The 18,664-nt window shown below is 42.7% G+C and overlaps 1 protein-coding gene across 1 annotated transcript in view; it reads left to right on the top strand.

Moving 5' to 3' along the window:
- LOC306744794 (RNA-binding motif, single-stranded-interacting protein 3-like) overlaps positions 1-18,664 on the top strand; it is a 105,242-nt gene that overhangs the window by 78,880 nt on the left and 7,698 nt on the right. The window contains exons 7-9 of the mRNA XM_079227481.1: positions 8,874-8,980; positions 12,842-12,885; positions 16,054-16,150. Coding sequence (XP_079083607.1) covers positions 8,874-8,980; positions 12,842-12,885; positions 16,054-16,150 — 248 coding nt within the window. The remainder of the gene's footprint in view (positions 1-8,873; positions 8,981-12,841; positions 12,886-16,053; positions 16,151-18,664) is intronic.

Genomic DNA, 18,664 nt, shown 5'->3' with positions numbered 1-18,664 from the left:
CACCATTAGTAATATACAAGTGAAATATATAGTTTGGTACATGAGAAAATTCAAATGTTACAGATTTGCGCAAATGTGCCCCAATGGAAATTTTGGAGTCCTCGTCTGAATGTTCTCTGAACTAAATCCTCTCTAACTTTGTTCTTCTTCACTTTATCAAAGTCAACCTTTGCAGAGAGAATGTCCACATATTGTGCTATGATTTGGGTTAGAGAATGTTCACATATTGAGGTATGATTTGGGTTAGAGAATGTCCACATATTGTGCTATGATTTGGATTCGTGAATGTTCACATATTGTGCTATGATTTGGGTTAGAGAATGTTCACATATTGTGTTATGATTTGGGTTAGAGAATGTTCACATATTGAGGTATGATTTGGGTTAGAGAATGTCCACATATTGTGCTATGATTTGGATTCGTGAATGTTCACATATTGTGCTATGATTTGGGTTAGAGAATGTTCACATATTGTGCTATGATTTGGGTTAGATTTGGACCTTACAGCTGCATCATTTCAAAGAAATAATCATCCTGAAAGTGATTTTTTTCTAGGCAGAGGCCTAAAAATAGGTTGTTTTTCAAGGCACAAGCTTTAAAACACAAGCCTTGAACAAGGTCAAAGGTTTGCATGTGTTGATAGAAATGTATTAGAAGTAATCTTTTGGTTGTTATGGGTCAGAGCACAGCTGTCTTGTCATATTTACCTGTACACATAATTGTGTTGATATGTGCATGACAAGGAGAAACGCTCACATTAATGGAGCTCAGTATTGTTTGAAAATCTTAAATATTGGTACAAAAACAGTATCTCTACAAAAATCGAAATATTTTTCAGTCCTTTGATTTAATAAACCCATAACGGTCTCAACCCTTATTATATGAATGAATCACACAATCAGCTGTGGTCACGCGAGGGACATCTCCGTCCTCTGGTGGTCCAACATCTGTCTCTCTAGAAGCGACTGATAACATATCACCGTCATCTCTGCTGCACCTTCTTCTCTGCGTCCCACTTCCTCAGACCACCTCGCGTTGATTTAGTAAGAAGATCTGAGTGATTAATTGAGTATCGACTGTGGAGGACACAGATTGAGACGCACACATGCAGGAGGGGGAAGACGGAAGAGGGAGGAGGGGGTGAGAGAGTAAGAGAAAGGAAGAAAGAAAATATGGGAGAAGGAGAGAAGATGCAATGAAGATGAGATTGAGGATGTCATTGGGCGTGAGAGAAAATGACACATACAGAGAGAGAGAGAGTCATGTGGGGTGACTGAACATGAGTGAAGTAACAGAGCGAGGGCTCGGGGCGAGAAAAGAGAACGCTAAGGTGGGGAGAAGCAAACTGAAAGTGACACAGAGAGAGAGAGAGCAGAGATGGAGATACAGAACTATCAAATATAGATAGAGAGACGGGAGCTGAAGAAAATGGAAATGAAGGACAGACAGAGAGAGCGGCGCTCCGCGGCCTGGCAGTATGATTTGTGAGGTGGGCGACTCAGTTTCTCAAACACACACACACACACACACACACCGCCGTACCTCTATATACTGCGAGGTATAGCTGTGTAATTCTGCAGCGAGTGAGTGATGTGTCCTTCCGTCCTGCTCTCTGCAGCCTGTGTGGGCGTCAGGTTGTGCGACCGACACAAGAATCTTAACCGCCGCTGCAGGCGAAGAGCAAACCTTAAAAAGAAAACGCTCGCTGGGGCTGATTCCTTATTTATCGTCACAAATGATCGTCCCAGTTCATTTGATCAAAAATATATTCAGAGAAATAGGTCATCGTGGTAATAATTTATAAATGAATGAACTCTTGCACGCACTTACTGTGACAGAGCACAATATATATTTTAAAAGGTGACTGCTGTGTAGCCTCCTGCTATACACTTAAATACCTCTCTAATCAATATTTGCGTATTAATAATGCATCAAGTGACCCGACTGTGATTTATCACCAAACTCTGCAGACCCCTTTTAGCCTCTTTCAGCTCATTGTTTCGGCCTTGTGGCCCCCATCTTGGGGCCTCGCACCAAACAGCAGGCGCACAGCGTTAGCGACTAAGCTATTGATCACAGAGGAGCATTTAGCTACTTGACAGTCTCATATTTTTCACAGCAGTTATTGGAGACCAGAGCAGAACTAAAAAGAGACTAAATATTGGACTGGATGTATGAATATGCGAATGTTTGCTCACGCGTTTGTCATAACTGATTTATTTTCATCTTCTTGTCCAAGTGGCACAAACATTATTCAAGTCGCGCACACAAAATATAGATACAGTCACCTCGTCTATACCAAGCGGCTGACCTCTATATTGTAAGAGATGCATTGCTTTTCATTGCCAGGGGTGTCCATTTTCTCCCTTGTTTCTGTGTGTGTGTGTGTGTGTGTGTGTGTGTGTGTGTGTGTGTGTGTGTGTGTGTGTGTGTGTGTGTGTGTCTGGTTTAATTGCTCTGAGCTCTGACCAGACCGTCTGTATACCGATCCACAAAACACACACACACACACACGCTGCTTTTAGCTGATCAAATACACCGAGAGAAACCGTCTCTAAAAGCCACGTTCTGTTGGTTTTCTGTGTCACTGAGAGTCTGTGGCGTTTCCAAAGGCTTTGGGCTTAAAAAAAACCACACAGCACAGAATCACAGTACAGTGTGATGTGATAATGTCCAGCCTGACGCTCCTCTGGTTGATCTCACAGTCTGTGCATCCGGCAGCAGTAATATTTTACCCTGTAGCTGTGAGATTAATGCCGACGTTGATCACATGACCACACACAGGAAGTCCATCAATCCGCAGCTCTCTGACTTCTACTACCAGAGAAGTTCATATTGTTTAGCAGGTCTTTAAGTGGCTCCACAGCTTTTGCTCTCCATAAATAGAAAGTGTTGGAAAGGATTGTATTGATCCTATGGTCTCATCACTTTTAGTGATTAGGGTACTCCTACAAATTCGACTTTCCACCTCGATGTGTAAGTCGTGCAATACGAGTCGGTGTGTTTCCATCGCTGGTCGATAATGCTGTGCCGCCATGCTGTGAGCTGTGATACGTCTCTTTTTGTTCTCGGTGACAGATTCAAGCAGTCCGCACCATAGAAGGAAAACAGACTGGAAATAAGTGAATGTTGACTTCAAAGATAAAAGCATGAAGCGATGACTCTGCATTTCTCTTGGGTTCATGGACCGGGTGGGAGGAAAATATCACCAGGCTTCATTTCCATTTCTCTCTACTTAAAGTTAACATCTACTCTCACAGGATGAATATCTTACATGCATTATCAAGTTCATATTATTATTATTATTATTATTATGCACGTCATCATTATTTGCTCAATGTATTACATGCAAAGTCCATTTTAAGGAGTATGTCTTCCTTGTTTTTTCTTTTCCTTTCTTTTCTGCACAAAATAACTTCCCAAAACAATAATGAATATACAGTATGTTTCTATTTAAATTCAATTTTACAGGTTACTCCCTATTGAGAGTTTCTCAAGAGATCTTTTTAAAGATTTGTCCTGAATTAATTTTTGTGGTTTCATCTTTAGATTCATGGATTAAATCAGGAGCATGTGTTCACTTCAGCAAGTACGCATGTGCTGGTCAGATAAAAGTATACATAAATAATTAGTAAGTAGAGGCAGGAAGCAAAGAGAGAGGAAATGCACCGCTCATGGTACTCAACTAATTTCTTTTACCTTGGTTTCTAATCATTATGTCTCTTTTTCTCTCCCAGTATCTGATATAGTGTTGTAGTTTTAATAGTTCTCTTTGTCTCACGACAAGAATAAAGAGTCCACATCTCAGAGAAGGCCCATTATCATTCAGCAGGTTTAATAATACATGTTTCTGGTACGATCGCGAGGCATTAAGCCCCCCATTCATCGCAGAAGTGCTTCAATACTTTCATAAATGGGAAAGGAATTTCATTTGATGTTCCTGATAATGGAGGGGAAAAAATTCAGCGAGGCTGCGCTGAGAAGAAGATGAGGAAACGATGTGGCGGTGCCGCTCCGTGAGTCTGCTGACTCGTGTTATTCGGAGACTCAAACACAGCTGTAGGTGTTAACACGGGACGCCGTGACCACGTCACGTCAAGGCTGTCAGGTTCGGTTACAGCGTGACATCGTAATGTATATGTCAGGGCATCAATATATTTTATTCCTACTGTTTTTAGGACTGCTTTTGGTGTATGACGAGAACGTGCAGTAAATGCAGTGAACATCTCTTCTAAAACCTTTTTTTTGTTCATCCAGTAGACATATATTTTACATGTCATAAAAAAAGCAATATAATTCGACTTTTTCGAATACACATTTCTTGATTTGTTTCGTTGCTGTCGTCTCCGGTGAGATGCTTGAACAAGGAAACCCCCCGGAGTGCATGTTGCTCTGTCCCAGGGCGCCGAGCTCTTTGATGTCTTCAAGAAAAAGAAAATATAGACGACACCCCATCCAGCCCAGCTGAGGGATTCCTCCTTTTTTTGCTACATTTGGGGATTGGATCCCATTTTCCAACTGAGTGATTTCCCATGTTGCTCGATAATGGATTGCATTTTTAAATGAGAACGTCCCCATTTATCTCATGTCCCCCTCTTCGAGCCGTCATGCCGCTATAAGCTAAGGCTTCGGTGCCTTGCTTCAGGAACACCAAAGCTAAGATCTAAAGTATCTCCGGCACTTAACCAGGTGCACCTGCGTGTTTCATCTTTTTCCTTCTCCCCAGAACACAGATGGATATGTTTGTTTGCTCTGCTGGCGTTTCAACAGTTTCTATGTCGCGGTGTCCCACAGCTGCAATGAGCGGGAACAGTATGTGAGTCCGGCTATACCTACCTACACGTCCTGTCAGATAAACACAAAACGCCACGGATAGAAACGTCATTTCATATCAGCGAAGCGGCCGTTATTTATTTTTTACCCTGCAGCATTCACACGTTCACATTCAAACAAACAACTCTCAGTCATTTTATTGACATCTCTCACTGTCTTCACGTCTTTTATCTCTGCATTTGCTTTGTCTGTCTCTGCAAGCAAAAGAGGAAAAACTGGAGAGAAAGTGAAGAGAAACTATTCACTATCTGAAGCGGTGACACTGAGATGGATCAATTAAACCAGTAAATTAACAACTGCAAAGCCTTGGTTAATGAGAACAAATACATCTTGTGAGCAGCTTCTTTGTTGTTGTTGTTGTTTACAGACAAACACGAGTAGTTGTTGTCTGTTCACTTCAGCTACTTTCCCGTGTCGAGTCTGCAGCTCTTGGCAACGACTTGTGTTTGGTAGCGTTGGCTACAGGAAACACACACCCGCGCAGTGCTGGGGTAACGAGTTACAAAGTAACGATATTACTTTTATAGGTAACGAAGTAAAGTAACGCATTACACTCAAAATATTGGTAACTACACTACTTTACTAGACCTCAGTAACGCAAAACTTTCCTGCGTTACCCAAGACATTTTTACACGTCCGAAAAGTTCTCTTTTAGTCTTATAGTGGCGCGCGAGTCTTTCAGTACTTTAGTCCACACATTATTCATGGAGATGAAGCTCAGAAGCTCATTTTACAACAAAGCAAAAGCAAGAATTTCAGATTAAATTTGAAAGTTAAAAAAAAAAGTCATGATAGATGAGTTACCCATCACTAAATTACAATTTCAATAGATAATGTTCATGTTAATGTTTGATATTTTGAACAATGAATAGATGTATAGCCTCAAGTTTTGATATCATGTATAGCCTCATGATGTTTGATGATGTTTACAGATCAATACATGGACGTGTTTTATGGTTTCATACTAGAATAAGTTGGGTCACAACTTGCTCTGCATGATTGAAAAGTCAATAAAGATGTCTTTATGTCTGCCCAATAGGTAATAAAAAGATTAGAAAAACATATTTATGAATAATAAACGGATATTGGGGGAAAAAAGCGGATATTGTTGTGTTCAGGGGCAACAAAGATCGATTAACGCGTGACTGCAGCAATTATTTGGGCTCATTCGATTTGGACTGAATTTAATTTCTTCTAACTCCACGTCTACTAAGAATTTACACATCTGAACTCTTTAGATATCCATATATTTTGGTTCACACAATGTTAATTAAGTTGACAAGCCCAAAAAGTGATGCATTTTAGGGAGGCAGACACAGCTGGGCCCCAAATGCATCATGAATCCATCACTTTTTCTTACAGAGCCGCCAGAGTGTGAGCAGCAGGGGTCAAACTGACAATTAAAAATGTCCTCCGTCCCTTTAAGGCCCTCTTGTGAGCGGCAACAGATTGTAGTAATGTGACTGTGAAAGCAAGCTGAATAATTCATTGGATGCACCAGTTTGAGCAGACAGGTAATCTCGTCTCTGGAGGCTTTGCTGCTGTTGTTGTGCGGCGACTAAGTTTCACTCATAGGAATAAATAACATCCGTTATTGTCATTATCATCATCCGTGTTTATGCCGCTTTTTTCACCGTGCCTGCGGATGAATATAAAGTGAGTTATTGCCACATGAACAAAAGGGTTTTTGATATGTCTTTACCTGACGTGATATTGATATTGATATCGTACTACACACACCTGGTGGAGACTGTAAGTGAACGTCATGTCACATTATTTTACTTGACTCATTTGCTCTGTTGGGGCAAATACCAAAACTTTATTAATCAAAATAATAAGTCAAATATTTGCACAGACAAAATGCCTTGACTGATTTGTGCAGTGACTACTTTTGCATTCCTGACAAAATATGTAAAATGAAGGTAATAATCAACACGAGCGACACCAAAAAACTACTTTAGTTGTATTGACTCCCCTCTTTTATCAAATAGGAGCATAAACTGACACTTTCAAATATCAAACATATTATGTTTGTCTTAATCCTACAAGTTATTATTTTATTTCAATTATTTTGCTGTCTTAAGCTACAGCTCAAACACTTAATCGTCTCTGTGTTTTCCGTTATTTTGACACTATTGCGAGATGCCAGGACAGTATAATCTGACAAATAAGTAATAGGATTAAACTCCATGTCACAGAGAATGTGTTCAATCTACTGAAGAAAATAAAGACACGACTTTCTCCATTCATGAGCCTGTCCAAATATTGGCCAGTGAGCAGTCTCTGAAAAAGTCTAAATCCCAGCTCCAGGTGCACCAAGCCCACCACAATATTAGTGTGTGTGTGTGTGCGTGTGTGCGTGTGTGTCTGACATTTTGAGAATATAATATTTCCCTCAGGATCAACTACTTAGCACTTTTGCATCACTAATTCGAACAATAAATGGCTCCAGTTTTTCCAAGTCACTCAGAAAACACAAACTTTTGCTGTCTGTGATATGCTCGGTGCATAAAAATAACACTTTGAGGGATTCTTTTCTTGCAAATACCGAGGACAAACACTTGTCTTTGATCAGAAGGAGTTGTTTCTGTCTTTTTGTGGCACTTTGGAGTAGAGGAAGAAGAAAGTGTCCCGACTATAAACTTGATGTTGTCAGACGTGGACAATGTGGCTTTCTCTGTCTGTCATCGTGAAACTAAACAGCAACGGATGCAGTGTGTGTGTGTGTGTGTGTGTGTGTGTGTGTGTGTGTGTGTGTGTGTGTGTGTCCTTGCCTTTGAATTCCATGTCTTCTAAGAAATCATTTATTTCTAAGCTACACGCAGTAATGAGGAGTTGACTTCCTCTGCAGTTGGAAGTCATTGCCAGTTAAATGAGACACAAGTGCTACTAGCCTCTTTTAAGATGATCAGTGACTCAAACAGGCCTTGGTGGACATATTAAAGGAACAAGTAGGTGGCTTTTTCAATTTCAGGATCAAGGGGTGTCTTTGTAAGACTGAATCAGGGCTTGAACAGAACACTTAGGTCTTCATCATTTCAACATCTTAATTGACTTCCCTTTTATTTGAGCGTACCATTATGATGATTTACTGAATGTTGCTCAGCATCTTCTGCAGAATCTTTGTTTTATTGCCATCTAATTGATTCGTAGTTCTTTCCGAGGAGGCAAACTAAACTCAACATGAGATAAATGCTCCCTATAGATGTTAGTAACTCCATAACGAAGAGGGCGGCCTTTGCTTTGATTCAATATGTATAAATACTACATGAGCCACCATGTCTTCTCTTAGTTGTGTTCTTTATGTTCAGATCATACTTTTTATTCTGTTTGTTGAGTCATGCTGTTGCTGAAGCATTTCCCAGAAATATAAGACATTATTCAAACATTCTTGCTTTCTAACAAATTCTAAAGATATGCTTTAAATAATAAATTGATACAGAACAAAGGCTCTTTTTTCCCGCATAATCCTGCATCAATCCAGGCCTCTGCCTCTCAGGTTGAAGTTAGAGTTTGGTGAACTTTTGTCTGGGAGGTCACACTCTAATCTAATCCAATTTGTAATCAAGGCTTTCTTCTTTTCTCTGGTCCAGAAAAAGGGATATGTTGTCTTTGGAGCGATCACAATTGCGGTGCATGGCCCGAGGTCAAACTGTGTGGAGTAATTTAGCGTTTTAAGTGCGCTGGTTTGGTTTGTCGTTTGAAATATACGCTCACCGTGCTTTGATGATTAGCCCGCGGCTTTGTTTCCACGTCAAGGCTGCTTTTGTAGAAGTGTGGTTATAGGGTTCGTAGAGATGGTGCGATTACTGCTGTTGTTTTGATGTTTGGATTAGAGGTGGAAGAGATAAATGTAAGAGCTAAGGGGTCTGTTTTCAGGTCCAATTGATTTATATTATGTTTTTGTTGGAGCCACAGCATAACACCCTGTATTTAAATGATATCCTTGAAATGTAACGCTTAACCTAATGCAGGAAATGTCCAACCTTTTCCTGCTATTAGGATGATTAATCCATCTCTGTGTCTGTCTGACTTTGTAGCCCCTGCAGAGCCTTTGCTGTGCAAGTTTGCTGACGGAGGCCAGAAGAAGAGGCAAACCCAGGTGAAGTATCCCCAGAATGGCCGACCGTGGACACGGGAAGGAGAGGTGAGTGTCTTCAATCATCACATGAAATCAGCTGTACCCATCGTAAAAGATCCCCTTCAGCAGCTTGTTCTTGAAGCACGTGCAGAAAAGGCACATTGTAACACAGAAACCATGTGTTTCTATCAGTGTGTTACAACATAATCCTTTTTTACCCTCTGCCACGATAAAAGAAAGCAACATCGAGTTTTTCCTCAGGCTAAATTATGCCGCATCAGACATTTTCTAATTCTACTTTAGCCTCTCATTTCTCACTGTCAGAATGAGAACGCCATGTCCGCTGAGAGGGTTTTTTAAAAGGGAACTAGTTAAGTTAATATAACCAATGGTGTTCACAAGCGCGAGTAGCATATCCACAAACCTCTTCCTTCTCAGCTTCCTAGCAAAAGCACAACAGGGATGTTATCACCACAATCAGAGAGGTGAGAGTGAGATAACAGTTTGTACTGTTGCCTCACAGAGAACATCTTTTTCATCAACTTTGAATATCTGGCTGATGTTCCCTTTGACATCAGTTTCCTATTCACATTTCATACCCACGTTTAAATAACTTGACAGGCCCCCCACGGGGTCATTATCAGCTTTCATTTCCAATAACATACTGTAGGCCGAAATAGAGATGCTGCTGACAGCATGAAAGCTGGCATGTATAAAGGTTGTTAAATTTAAAATACAACGATTCCGCAAAACCCAAATGGCAAGTTTTGTGTTTTCTTTTGTTGAAACTCCCACCTCCAGTCTGTCATCTCCAGACGAAAAGAAAGCATGAGCAGCGGATTGAAAGCAGATTGACTGTTGCACAATGCGGGGAGTTCAGAAGTTGTTAGTGTCGATACCAACGCTTTAATTTACAGAACAAGGGAAAGTGTATGAATAATAATAATAATGTCGCCACCCACACACCAAGTGCAGTTTTGAACAGTTTCCCAACACTGGCATTGCATGGAGGTTGGGAGGGAGCCGGCTGGTGGAGGGAAACGAAACAACGGTGCGCTATAGTTATCATTAGAGGCTTCGGTGCCGTTTGTGAATCGTCAGCTGGTCTTCAAATACATGGCAAGCGCTTTTGAGTGGGATTCATCTGTCAGTTCCCAAGTCCTGACAAGCCCCACTTGGCCTTGCAGAGGAAAAAGCATCTCTTTCGGGGGTTTATGTATTTGTCTGAGCCAGGTCTCTGAATCCAGGCCGACTGATAGAGGCATCTGGCCGTGGAGGTGTTGCGTTGAGGGGCCTCGCTGCGTCCTCACACTCAGTCAGCTGGCCCTAATCTCCCAGAACCGCTCACTCCTAAATGAGTCCGACCTCGGGACTGTGACGAGAGCACATCCTGCACACACAATCACTCACACATGTAACATTTCTGCAGAGAAACACACATAGCACACACATGGGCCCCTGGGCACAGACATGTAAAAGCCCCCCCGACTCCTTCTAAATAGGAATAAGTGGCTATTAAGTGTATTTTTCAACTACCTTGTGGCCATGTTGTATCTCTCTGTAGTCATCTTTGTGATCATTTATTCGTGGTAGTTGTTTTGTGTCTCTCTGTAGTTGTTTGATCCAACAAGATGTGTTACAGTAACTTCAAACAGATGCTCGGTGGTCCAGCGGCCCCCTGACTCTTTGGGCCCCTGGGCCTGTTCCTGGTAGGTCCATGCAATAATAGATAGAGAGATAGATGAGTGGTGCACCTCTAAACATGCACTAATGCTGGATCAAGATCTCCTCTTACTCTGTTCAAAAAAAGACAATCGCTGAAGTCAGCTGAAGGTGAACACGAGGATTCTTGTGTATGTATAATTTAGGTTTGACCTACTTTAAATCATCATGAGTTGGTTTAAAAATGAATTCTGGGCTTTGGAACGGTGATTATTTTTTGCTATTTGATGTCATCAATCTCTGGCACTCCTTTTCTTTGCTTGTGGAGTTTTATTCCCCCCTCAATCCTGGCTAGAAACATATTTTTTTAGAAGAAAAAAAACGAACAAGGCAGCAGAGTTCATGTGCCAATTTGGGGCGAAAAGGAACAAAGAGCAATGACTTGTCTCGGGCTGCAGATAGAAGAGGAGGGTGATGCAGTGAAAGATTAGAGGACTAAAACCACTATTGATGCTTTCAGTTTGTTCCAGCATTGCCAAAAGGCAGCTAAGTGGCTGAAAGTCTGCTTTAAAGTTCAGCATGGACTTGGAGAAGTACAGTCTCACTCATTTGCACATGATCGGGAAGGGAGACACGAATAGAAAACACTCACAGTCATAAGTCACTTGATGATGAACACTTGACATTGTTTCATGGAGATGAGGAGGGACAGAGAATACATAGCAAGTCAAATACACTCCTGGAGTGTTGATTTTCTTCCTGATATACTGCAGAAAAACCTCATCCTTTTCATGTATATTTAGTAGTGTAGAAATACATTACATAGACAAGCAACAACATGCCAGCACTTCCTGCAGTTGGGGTGTAAAAATGTATCGTCGAACAACATAAAAAAAATGGTCATGATAAGAAAAATGGAGATGAAAACTAGATCACAACGTTATAACTGCAAGGATCCTCTAACAGTCCTAACAGCGCTAACAGTGCTAACAGTACTAACAGTGCTTACAGTGCTCTAACAGTGCTAACAGTGCTAACAGTACTAACAGTGCTTACAGCACTCTAACAGCTCTAACAGCTCTAACAGTGCTAACTACGCTAACAGTGCTAACAGTACTAACAGTGCTTATAGTGCCCTAACAGTGCTAACAGTGCTAACTACGGTAAAAGTCCCGACAGAGCTAACGGTGTTAACCTGTGGAGCCAGCGGAGGGCGAGTGCTCTGCTTCTGTGACGACGATGTTGGCTAGGACGGCATTAGCATTAGCTGTAACCATGCACTAAAAGCCTGCACCCCCAGCCCAAATATATCAATAAAACAACAAAAACATTGCATTGTCTGCACAGGTAGACGTTACTCTACTATATCTTTACATGGCAAATAGCTGTTTGCAGCAATATTCATGTTAAAAATGTTAAAAACAGCTCCCTAACATACTTATTTACAACTGTCTCCCAAACTGTGAGATTGTATTTGGGCAAGTTGCATTGAGTGAATTGAAGTGTGGGCTCGTTTTGACTGATTAGTTCAGTTACTTGACTGACATGCACCAAAATGTGTGTGTGACAGCTAACCAGGTTAATCTCTTTTTAATCCAGATTGTCTCATTTCTGCTCCTGCGTGCATTCACAAAGCTGTGCAATTGGGAATAGCTTCTAACTTCTAACAGTGGCTACTATCATATGTGATTTTCAGTCAAGCTTAATTTGTTGATCCAGGAACTTGTGTTGCAGCCTGATTATGCAGTCAGACTATCGGGGCTGTATAACATCCCTCCACGTCTCTTTCTTTGGTTACTTAACGATAGCTGTGGATATTTTTGAACACGATAAGTAGAGTTTGAAGTGGTCCACAAGCTCATATCAATTCATGCAGAAGGATTTTATTACACATGTGTGGTTTTAACTGGCTCATTTGAGAGCTTTGTACTACTGTTGACATTGTCAATTGTTCTTTATGTAGCAGGTCTCCGTATCCCACTCACTTGTTAATATTGGTCAATATAAATCAAAGCTTTTGAGTTAATTGTTTATTTTACCACACAAATCATTCTCATTTCCTCCTCTACTGTCTCCCGCCCTCTCAATTCATTACCTTCATTGGCTTGACCATTAGTCAGAGGCAATATTGCTGTCAGTTTACCCCATCAAATAACCATTTACACCGCAATATCGTAATGAGAGAGAAACACAAAGGGTTCAAAGGGAATATAAAGTATTTTAACCTTTCGGTGTATAAATTTCTCTCTTTATCTCTTCCTCCAGAGTGGCATGGCGCTGACGTATGACCCCACCGCGATGCAGAATGGGTAGGTGGACGAGTTTCGACAACTTTTAGACGTCTGCACACTTTTACTTTTGATGCCACATATTTGTAAAGCACCTGCGTATGAGCCCTCCACAAACCGTCCACCTGGACACACCAGCAACGCTGCAACGATGAGCACATGCATCAGCCAACCGTACGCACTAATATGCACAAGAGCACTTGCATGCAAATGAGCAGACCACAAACATGCACACACACACACACATTCAAACAGATCATTAACACACACACACACACTCTTTGTCTTACCCTGTTGTGTGCGCTTGCCCTCGTTCTCACATCTGCCTGGTGCAGATGGGGGTATTTATTTATGCACCTATGCATACAAGCTGTCAGACTTGTAGGGTTTGATTGCAGACAGGGAAGTCGGGCGGTGTTGCAGCGCCGTCGTAAGACTTTCGTCAGCTGAGGCGATCTGCAGTTCTCTCGGGCTCGATGCGCAGAGCCGAGTGTCTGCCTGTTTCAGCGGAAATTGGAGATGGGTCCCGTCTGCTAGGAATGCTGCTGGTGATGCGATCCCAGGAGACGCGTCCCTCCAGCTCTACGTTTCTCTTCTGCTCTCCACATTTTAACTCCCTTTACCTTCTTCATACAACCTTTAAACCGATCCGCTTCCCCTCGTCTGACCTCATCAAAAATGCATCTCGTTTTTTTTGCGACTCTTCTCTCTTCCCTCTTCTTCTACATGTTGTTGCAGAAGTCCCTTTCTTCTTCTAATTCCTATTCTCCATTTCCAATCGGATGACTTGAAGTCATCTCTGGTGCCTTTGTTTACGTGTGCATGCGCGTGACGGTGTAAGTGCATGTGTGCACTTGTGCACAGTGCTTAAGCCCCCCTTGACCTCTCTTTCGAGGTCACCGGAGATCCTTCCGGCGGAGCGCTAAATGACTGTGAAATGCTAATGCGGCTAATTAGAGAGGCAAAAAAAAGCACAGAGGGAAAAGGGGGTTGAATAAAAAGGGAGGGCCGGGCGGGGTCAAGAGGAGGGCAAAGGCAAAAATAAAGTCAGCCCAAGGAGAGGGGAAGGGTAGGAACTCCAAATCAATTACAGGTTCTCGAGTCTTTCCAAGCTTGCTGGTTTCGAGGTTCTGATGCCAATCTGATGTTATTGGAAACATGTGTCCGAACCAAGCAGACTGCGTTGGCTTATAGCCTGCCCTCTCTTTTATCAGGGAGACTTTCTCTGGCTCTCTTTCCCTTAATCTCTTGCCTCCTATCTGCATGGTCTGTTTGCTGTCCTTTTGGTTCTTCATCCTCTCTCTCTCCTTTTCCTTGCCTCTGTTCTTACCTCTCTCACTCTGCCTTGTTGTGACATCTACTATCTGTCTTCTCAATCCTCTGTTTCTCCTGCCCCCACACACACACACACACACACACACACACACACACACACATATATATATGTATATATATATTAGCATGCTTATCCGCATTTCTTGCCTCTAACGCCACTAAGGTCGACACTAAATCATGCGCTAATTTTTCAGGGCAAACTCCTGACAGTGCAGATAGGTCCCACCAGGGATACACAGCGAGGTTTTAAATTAAATCCCGTACTAATTCTCTGTTCACAATTACATGTTCAGTGTATTGTCTAAACAGCCGCGCTGGAGTCCCTATTGACAGCATACTGCTCTGGGCTAATAGCCTCCATCAATAACCTTGGGTCTGTCCTCTACCTGCTATTCCTCTCTCTCAATGCACATCACTCTAATGAAAAATACAATAAACACAATCAGAGAAACGTTTTGAATAACCTGGCTGCGTGGTTTCATTTGTATTCATCAGTGACAGTAATACAGTATCTCTAATGCAAGCCGGCCTTAAATTGTACAGTCAGAAAGATGGATCCACACCACACGATCAGCAAAGAGTGGTTTTGTTTCTTGTCGCTGATGATCACTTTGACCAACATGTTCCAGCTCTTTCTCCAACTTAGATGCATCCACTATATCTGTCTATGGCTCAGAACATCTCATTAAATGCAGAATATGAAGCTATGCTGCAACTTCCCCCTCGCATCTGCATACTGGACTCCATTGCAGAATTCAAAACTGATCTTTCTGGAGCTAAAGAAATATTAAATATAGTGTTGTGGAGCAACCATGGAAGCTATACTCTTTATGTGCTATTTCGTAGGCTTCAAAACCCCAAGTAGAACATAATAATCCAACAGGGAGGCTGCTGGGTGTCCGTGTAAAGCACAATCACACTCTGGAGCTTATCGCAGGCAGCTGGAAACCAACTGCATCCACGGATGTTAAATAAAGTCATATTTGGCAGTAGTAGTTTGAAATGCCTTTTTAGAGTAAACCAACAATTAAGCATCGCTTGATTTGTGGTAAATCAGCTTTTTATACAATGGGGGCAATGCTAGCGGTAGATAAGGGAGGGCTCTCTGTCTCTGCCGCTCTCCTCCTCCCCTCCCTTTCTCCATTATTCAGTCAACAGACACTTTGGGATCGATCGGGCACAGCAACATGGCCTGGCGGATGAAACATGTCCTCTCTAGGTACACAATGATAAATAAAGCACTGCGAGCCACAGCGCTCTACCGCTGCATGGTTGAAGGGGTGAAAGGGAATAAAAAAAGAGAAATAGGGCCTAAATCAGAAGAGCAAAAAAAGAGAGCGACGCACAAAATGCAGATGACACAGATGCAGCTTTCTCTACTTAGCGGAACAGGCGTAGGTTGGCACAATAAAGGGCAATGTTGGAGTATTTCACCCACTCACACATTAAGGTGATAATTCATTTCCATGCATGGCGGTGGAGCAGACGCCTTTGTAACACGAAATGCGCTCCGGTGAGTGTCAAGTCTCATTCCGAGACGTCTTTGATGGTTTGGCACAGAGCGGAGCTGCAGAATGTATTGTTTCCATGACAGCCTTGATGATGTCTGATCCACTTTGTCAGCGGTGTCTTGAGGTGCACAGGGTGGTAGAAAACAAAGAGGTACAAAAGGCTCATTTCCACCTTTACATGTGGCTACATCTGAAGCGCTAATCTGGAGCCGTGTGTGCAGAGAAGCCTCTTGATTGGCGTCGCATGTCTGTACTGTCTGTTGACATGCTCTCGGCTCACCTGTACCCCGCTTGGAAGTTTGGCGACATCGAAATGTAACCCTTTTCTGGTTTTGCTTCGTAGGTTTTACTCGTCGCCGTACAGCATCTCCACCAATCGGATGATTGCACAGACGTCCATCACACCCTTCATCGCCGCTTCCCCCGTCTCAACGTATCAGGTGTGTGGACCTTCTCTGAGGTTGTGGTGGGTTCGCCCGCGCTTTAAATCCTGGAAGGGATCCAGATGAGCAAAATAAGGCCACCTTGAAGTTGTGTGTTCAGATTAATTAAGTATTTACCGTAAAAGTCGGGTTATACGCCGCTACTACCTTCGGTCAGTGTCCCTATTTGCACCCCGCTGTAGCCAGCTGGCGCTCATGCTAGTTCCGCGCTAACTTCCGCTAGCTCTCCGCTAGCTCCCCGACAACTACCAAAGGCAGGGACCAGCCACGGCTCTATACCCGACTTGGGCAGAGGGGACTCGGACAGTAGCAGCAGCAGCGGCCAGTAGCAGCAGCAGCGGGGAGCTAGCAGCAGGAGCGGGGAGCTAATAGCAGCGGGGAGCTAGCAGCGGGGAGCTAGAAGCGGGGAGCTAGCAGCAGGAGCGGGGAGCTAGTAGCAGGAGCGAGGAGCTAGTAGCAGCGGGGAGCTAGCAGCAGGAGCGAGGAGCTAGTAGCAGCAGGGAGCTAGCAGCAGGAGCGGGGAGCTAGCAGCAAGAGTGGGGAGCTATTAGCAGCGGGGAGCTAGCAGCAGGAGTGGGGAGCTAGTAGCAGCGCTAGCTAGCGCTGCTCCTAGCTTGCTACAGCGGGAAACTGACCAGAGGTAGTAGCGGCGTATAACCCGACTTTTACGGTAGCTCAAATGATGATTTTGTTACGTTGCTTTCTTTCCAAATTCAGGGTTCTTTAGTAAAGTGTTTTGTCTTTTCCGAGCCACTACTGCAAAGCTTCGACATCCACTTTGACGCTGATAAATGGCCAGCCAACAGATTTCAAAAATGCAACCAATATTCAAAGTCAGACACGGCTCCAATGTCCCAATACAGTCTCATAGGAAACATCTGCAACTGTGTGGAGATACATGGGAGCAAAGCTTTAGCTTTAGTCATAAAATAAGACTAGTAATATCTACCTCATGTAAACCAATCCTATGAAAAGACTAAAACCAACAATGAATTGAAGTATTATCTGTGTAGACAGAGCCTGAAACAGTGTATTTGCTATATATCATCAATGAGTTACACAATTCATTACCATGAACATGAGTATACACTATCCTGCTGTACATATTTACTGGAAACCAAATGAGCATTAATACGCAGCTGAAATAGCCCCGAGCTAGTCTTCTTCTGGTTAAGTGATGTTCACTAAACATTACAGCGTCCAGCTGTTTAAGAAAATTACTCAGCCTTTTAAGAAAATGTAGGCTTTGTGTTGAGTGCAACATAAATCTGAAGGTATTATTAAGAGACAGACACTTTTCATGGGATTTTCTGGACAAAAGAAATAAAGAAAAAAGAGTTAACCACTTAATTGGGATCAGTGGTTTTGGAATATGTAGTTAATAATTTCCCTTGATCCCATCCACAGCTTGGTCTCTGGTTTCTAAATGAATTGAACATGTGTTGTGTTAACAAGCGTTTTCACTGTTGGCCTGTGTGCAGTCCCTGGACATGCAGGGCAAGCAAGTGGAGCGTTTCTTTTCTCAGAAAAGACGAACACATAAATTAAATCATCTCTCCCCGTTCTCGACAGTTCTTAGCTTAGCGATGATAAAACACGGGCTTATATTGCGGCACAAATCCTCCTCTTTTGTCTCTTTCTGTTCCCATGTGTCGCATCCTCCTCTCTTCCACACCCACAAACCCCCTACCCATTCATGTCAAAGCCGGAGTGCCGATGTAGCTGCGCAGTTCTTCGAGAGATTGACTCGGCACTTGATCCTCGGTTTGTCAAACACGCAGACTTTAAAACGTTCGTCTTTCTCGTTTACGCCGGGAAACGCCGCCGTAGACGAGAAAGACGAATGCAAAGACGCTCCTAGGGCAGAGAAGAATTACGCAGAGACACAGTCACATTCTGCTTTTTGAGGGAAACACAAACAGGAATGAACCTACCTTGCACTACTTTAACTCCCCGTGTAGACAGACACAGGTAAGCAAACATACACGTGCACTTCTATAATTACTGTATGCACGCATGTCATGTTTTACATGGGACAACGGGGCCTTTTGGGGGCTTGTTTGACGTGTTGGGGTTGGGCAGTCGGAGATGAAAGTGGTGATTTGTGGCCAAGACAGGCTTTGATGATGAAACCTCCGCTGTGCAGCAGTAATTATTAGAGTGTATTGCTCTCTGTGGTCTTCATATCCTCTTATAATTACAGCATAACATACTGTATAGTGGACCCTCAGTTACGGCTGTAATATTCTTCAGGACACACTGCCGCCGGGACTGAGGCTCTGAAATAGGCTTGTAAAGACTTGAGCTAATGATTAATTTTCTCTCCTCTTCTCTTTGGTTTTTCTCATTTTGGCTCCCTTCCTGTCATTCTGCCTTCCAATTGTCCTTCTTTGTGTTCTCTCTTCTTCAATTTGTTAACCACTTATAACAATCTTTTTTGATCGTCCCCTCCTTCTCATCCCCATCCCTTCCTTCTCTTATTTATTTATATTTCCTTCGTTGTGTCGGATG

This window comes from Taurulus bubalis (assembly GCF_910589615.1).
Source record: "Taurulus bubalis genome assembly, chromosome: 12".
NCBI lineage: Eukaryota > Metazoa > Chordata > Actinopteri > Perciformes > Cottidae > Taurulus > Taurulus bubalis.
Note: the sequence above shows the minus strand (reverse complement) of the source record. Positions and strands in the feature narration are given on the sequence as shown.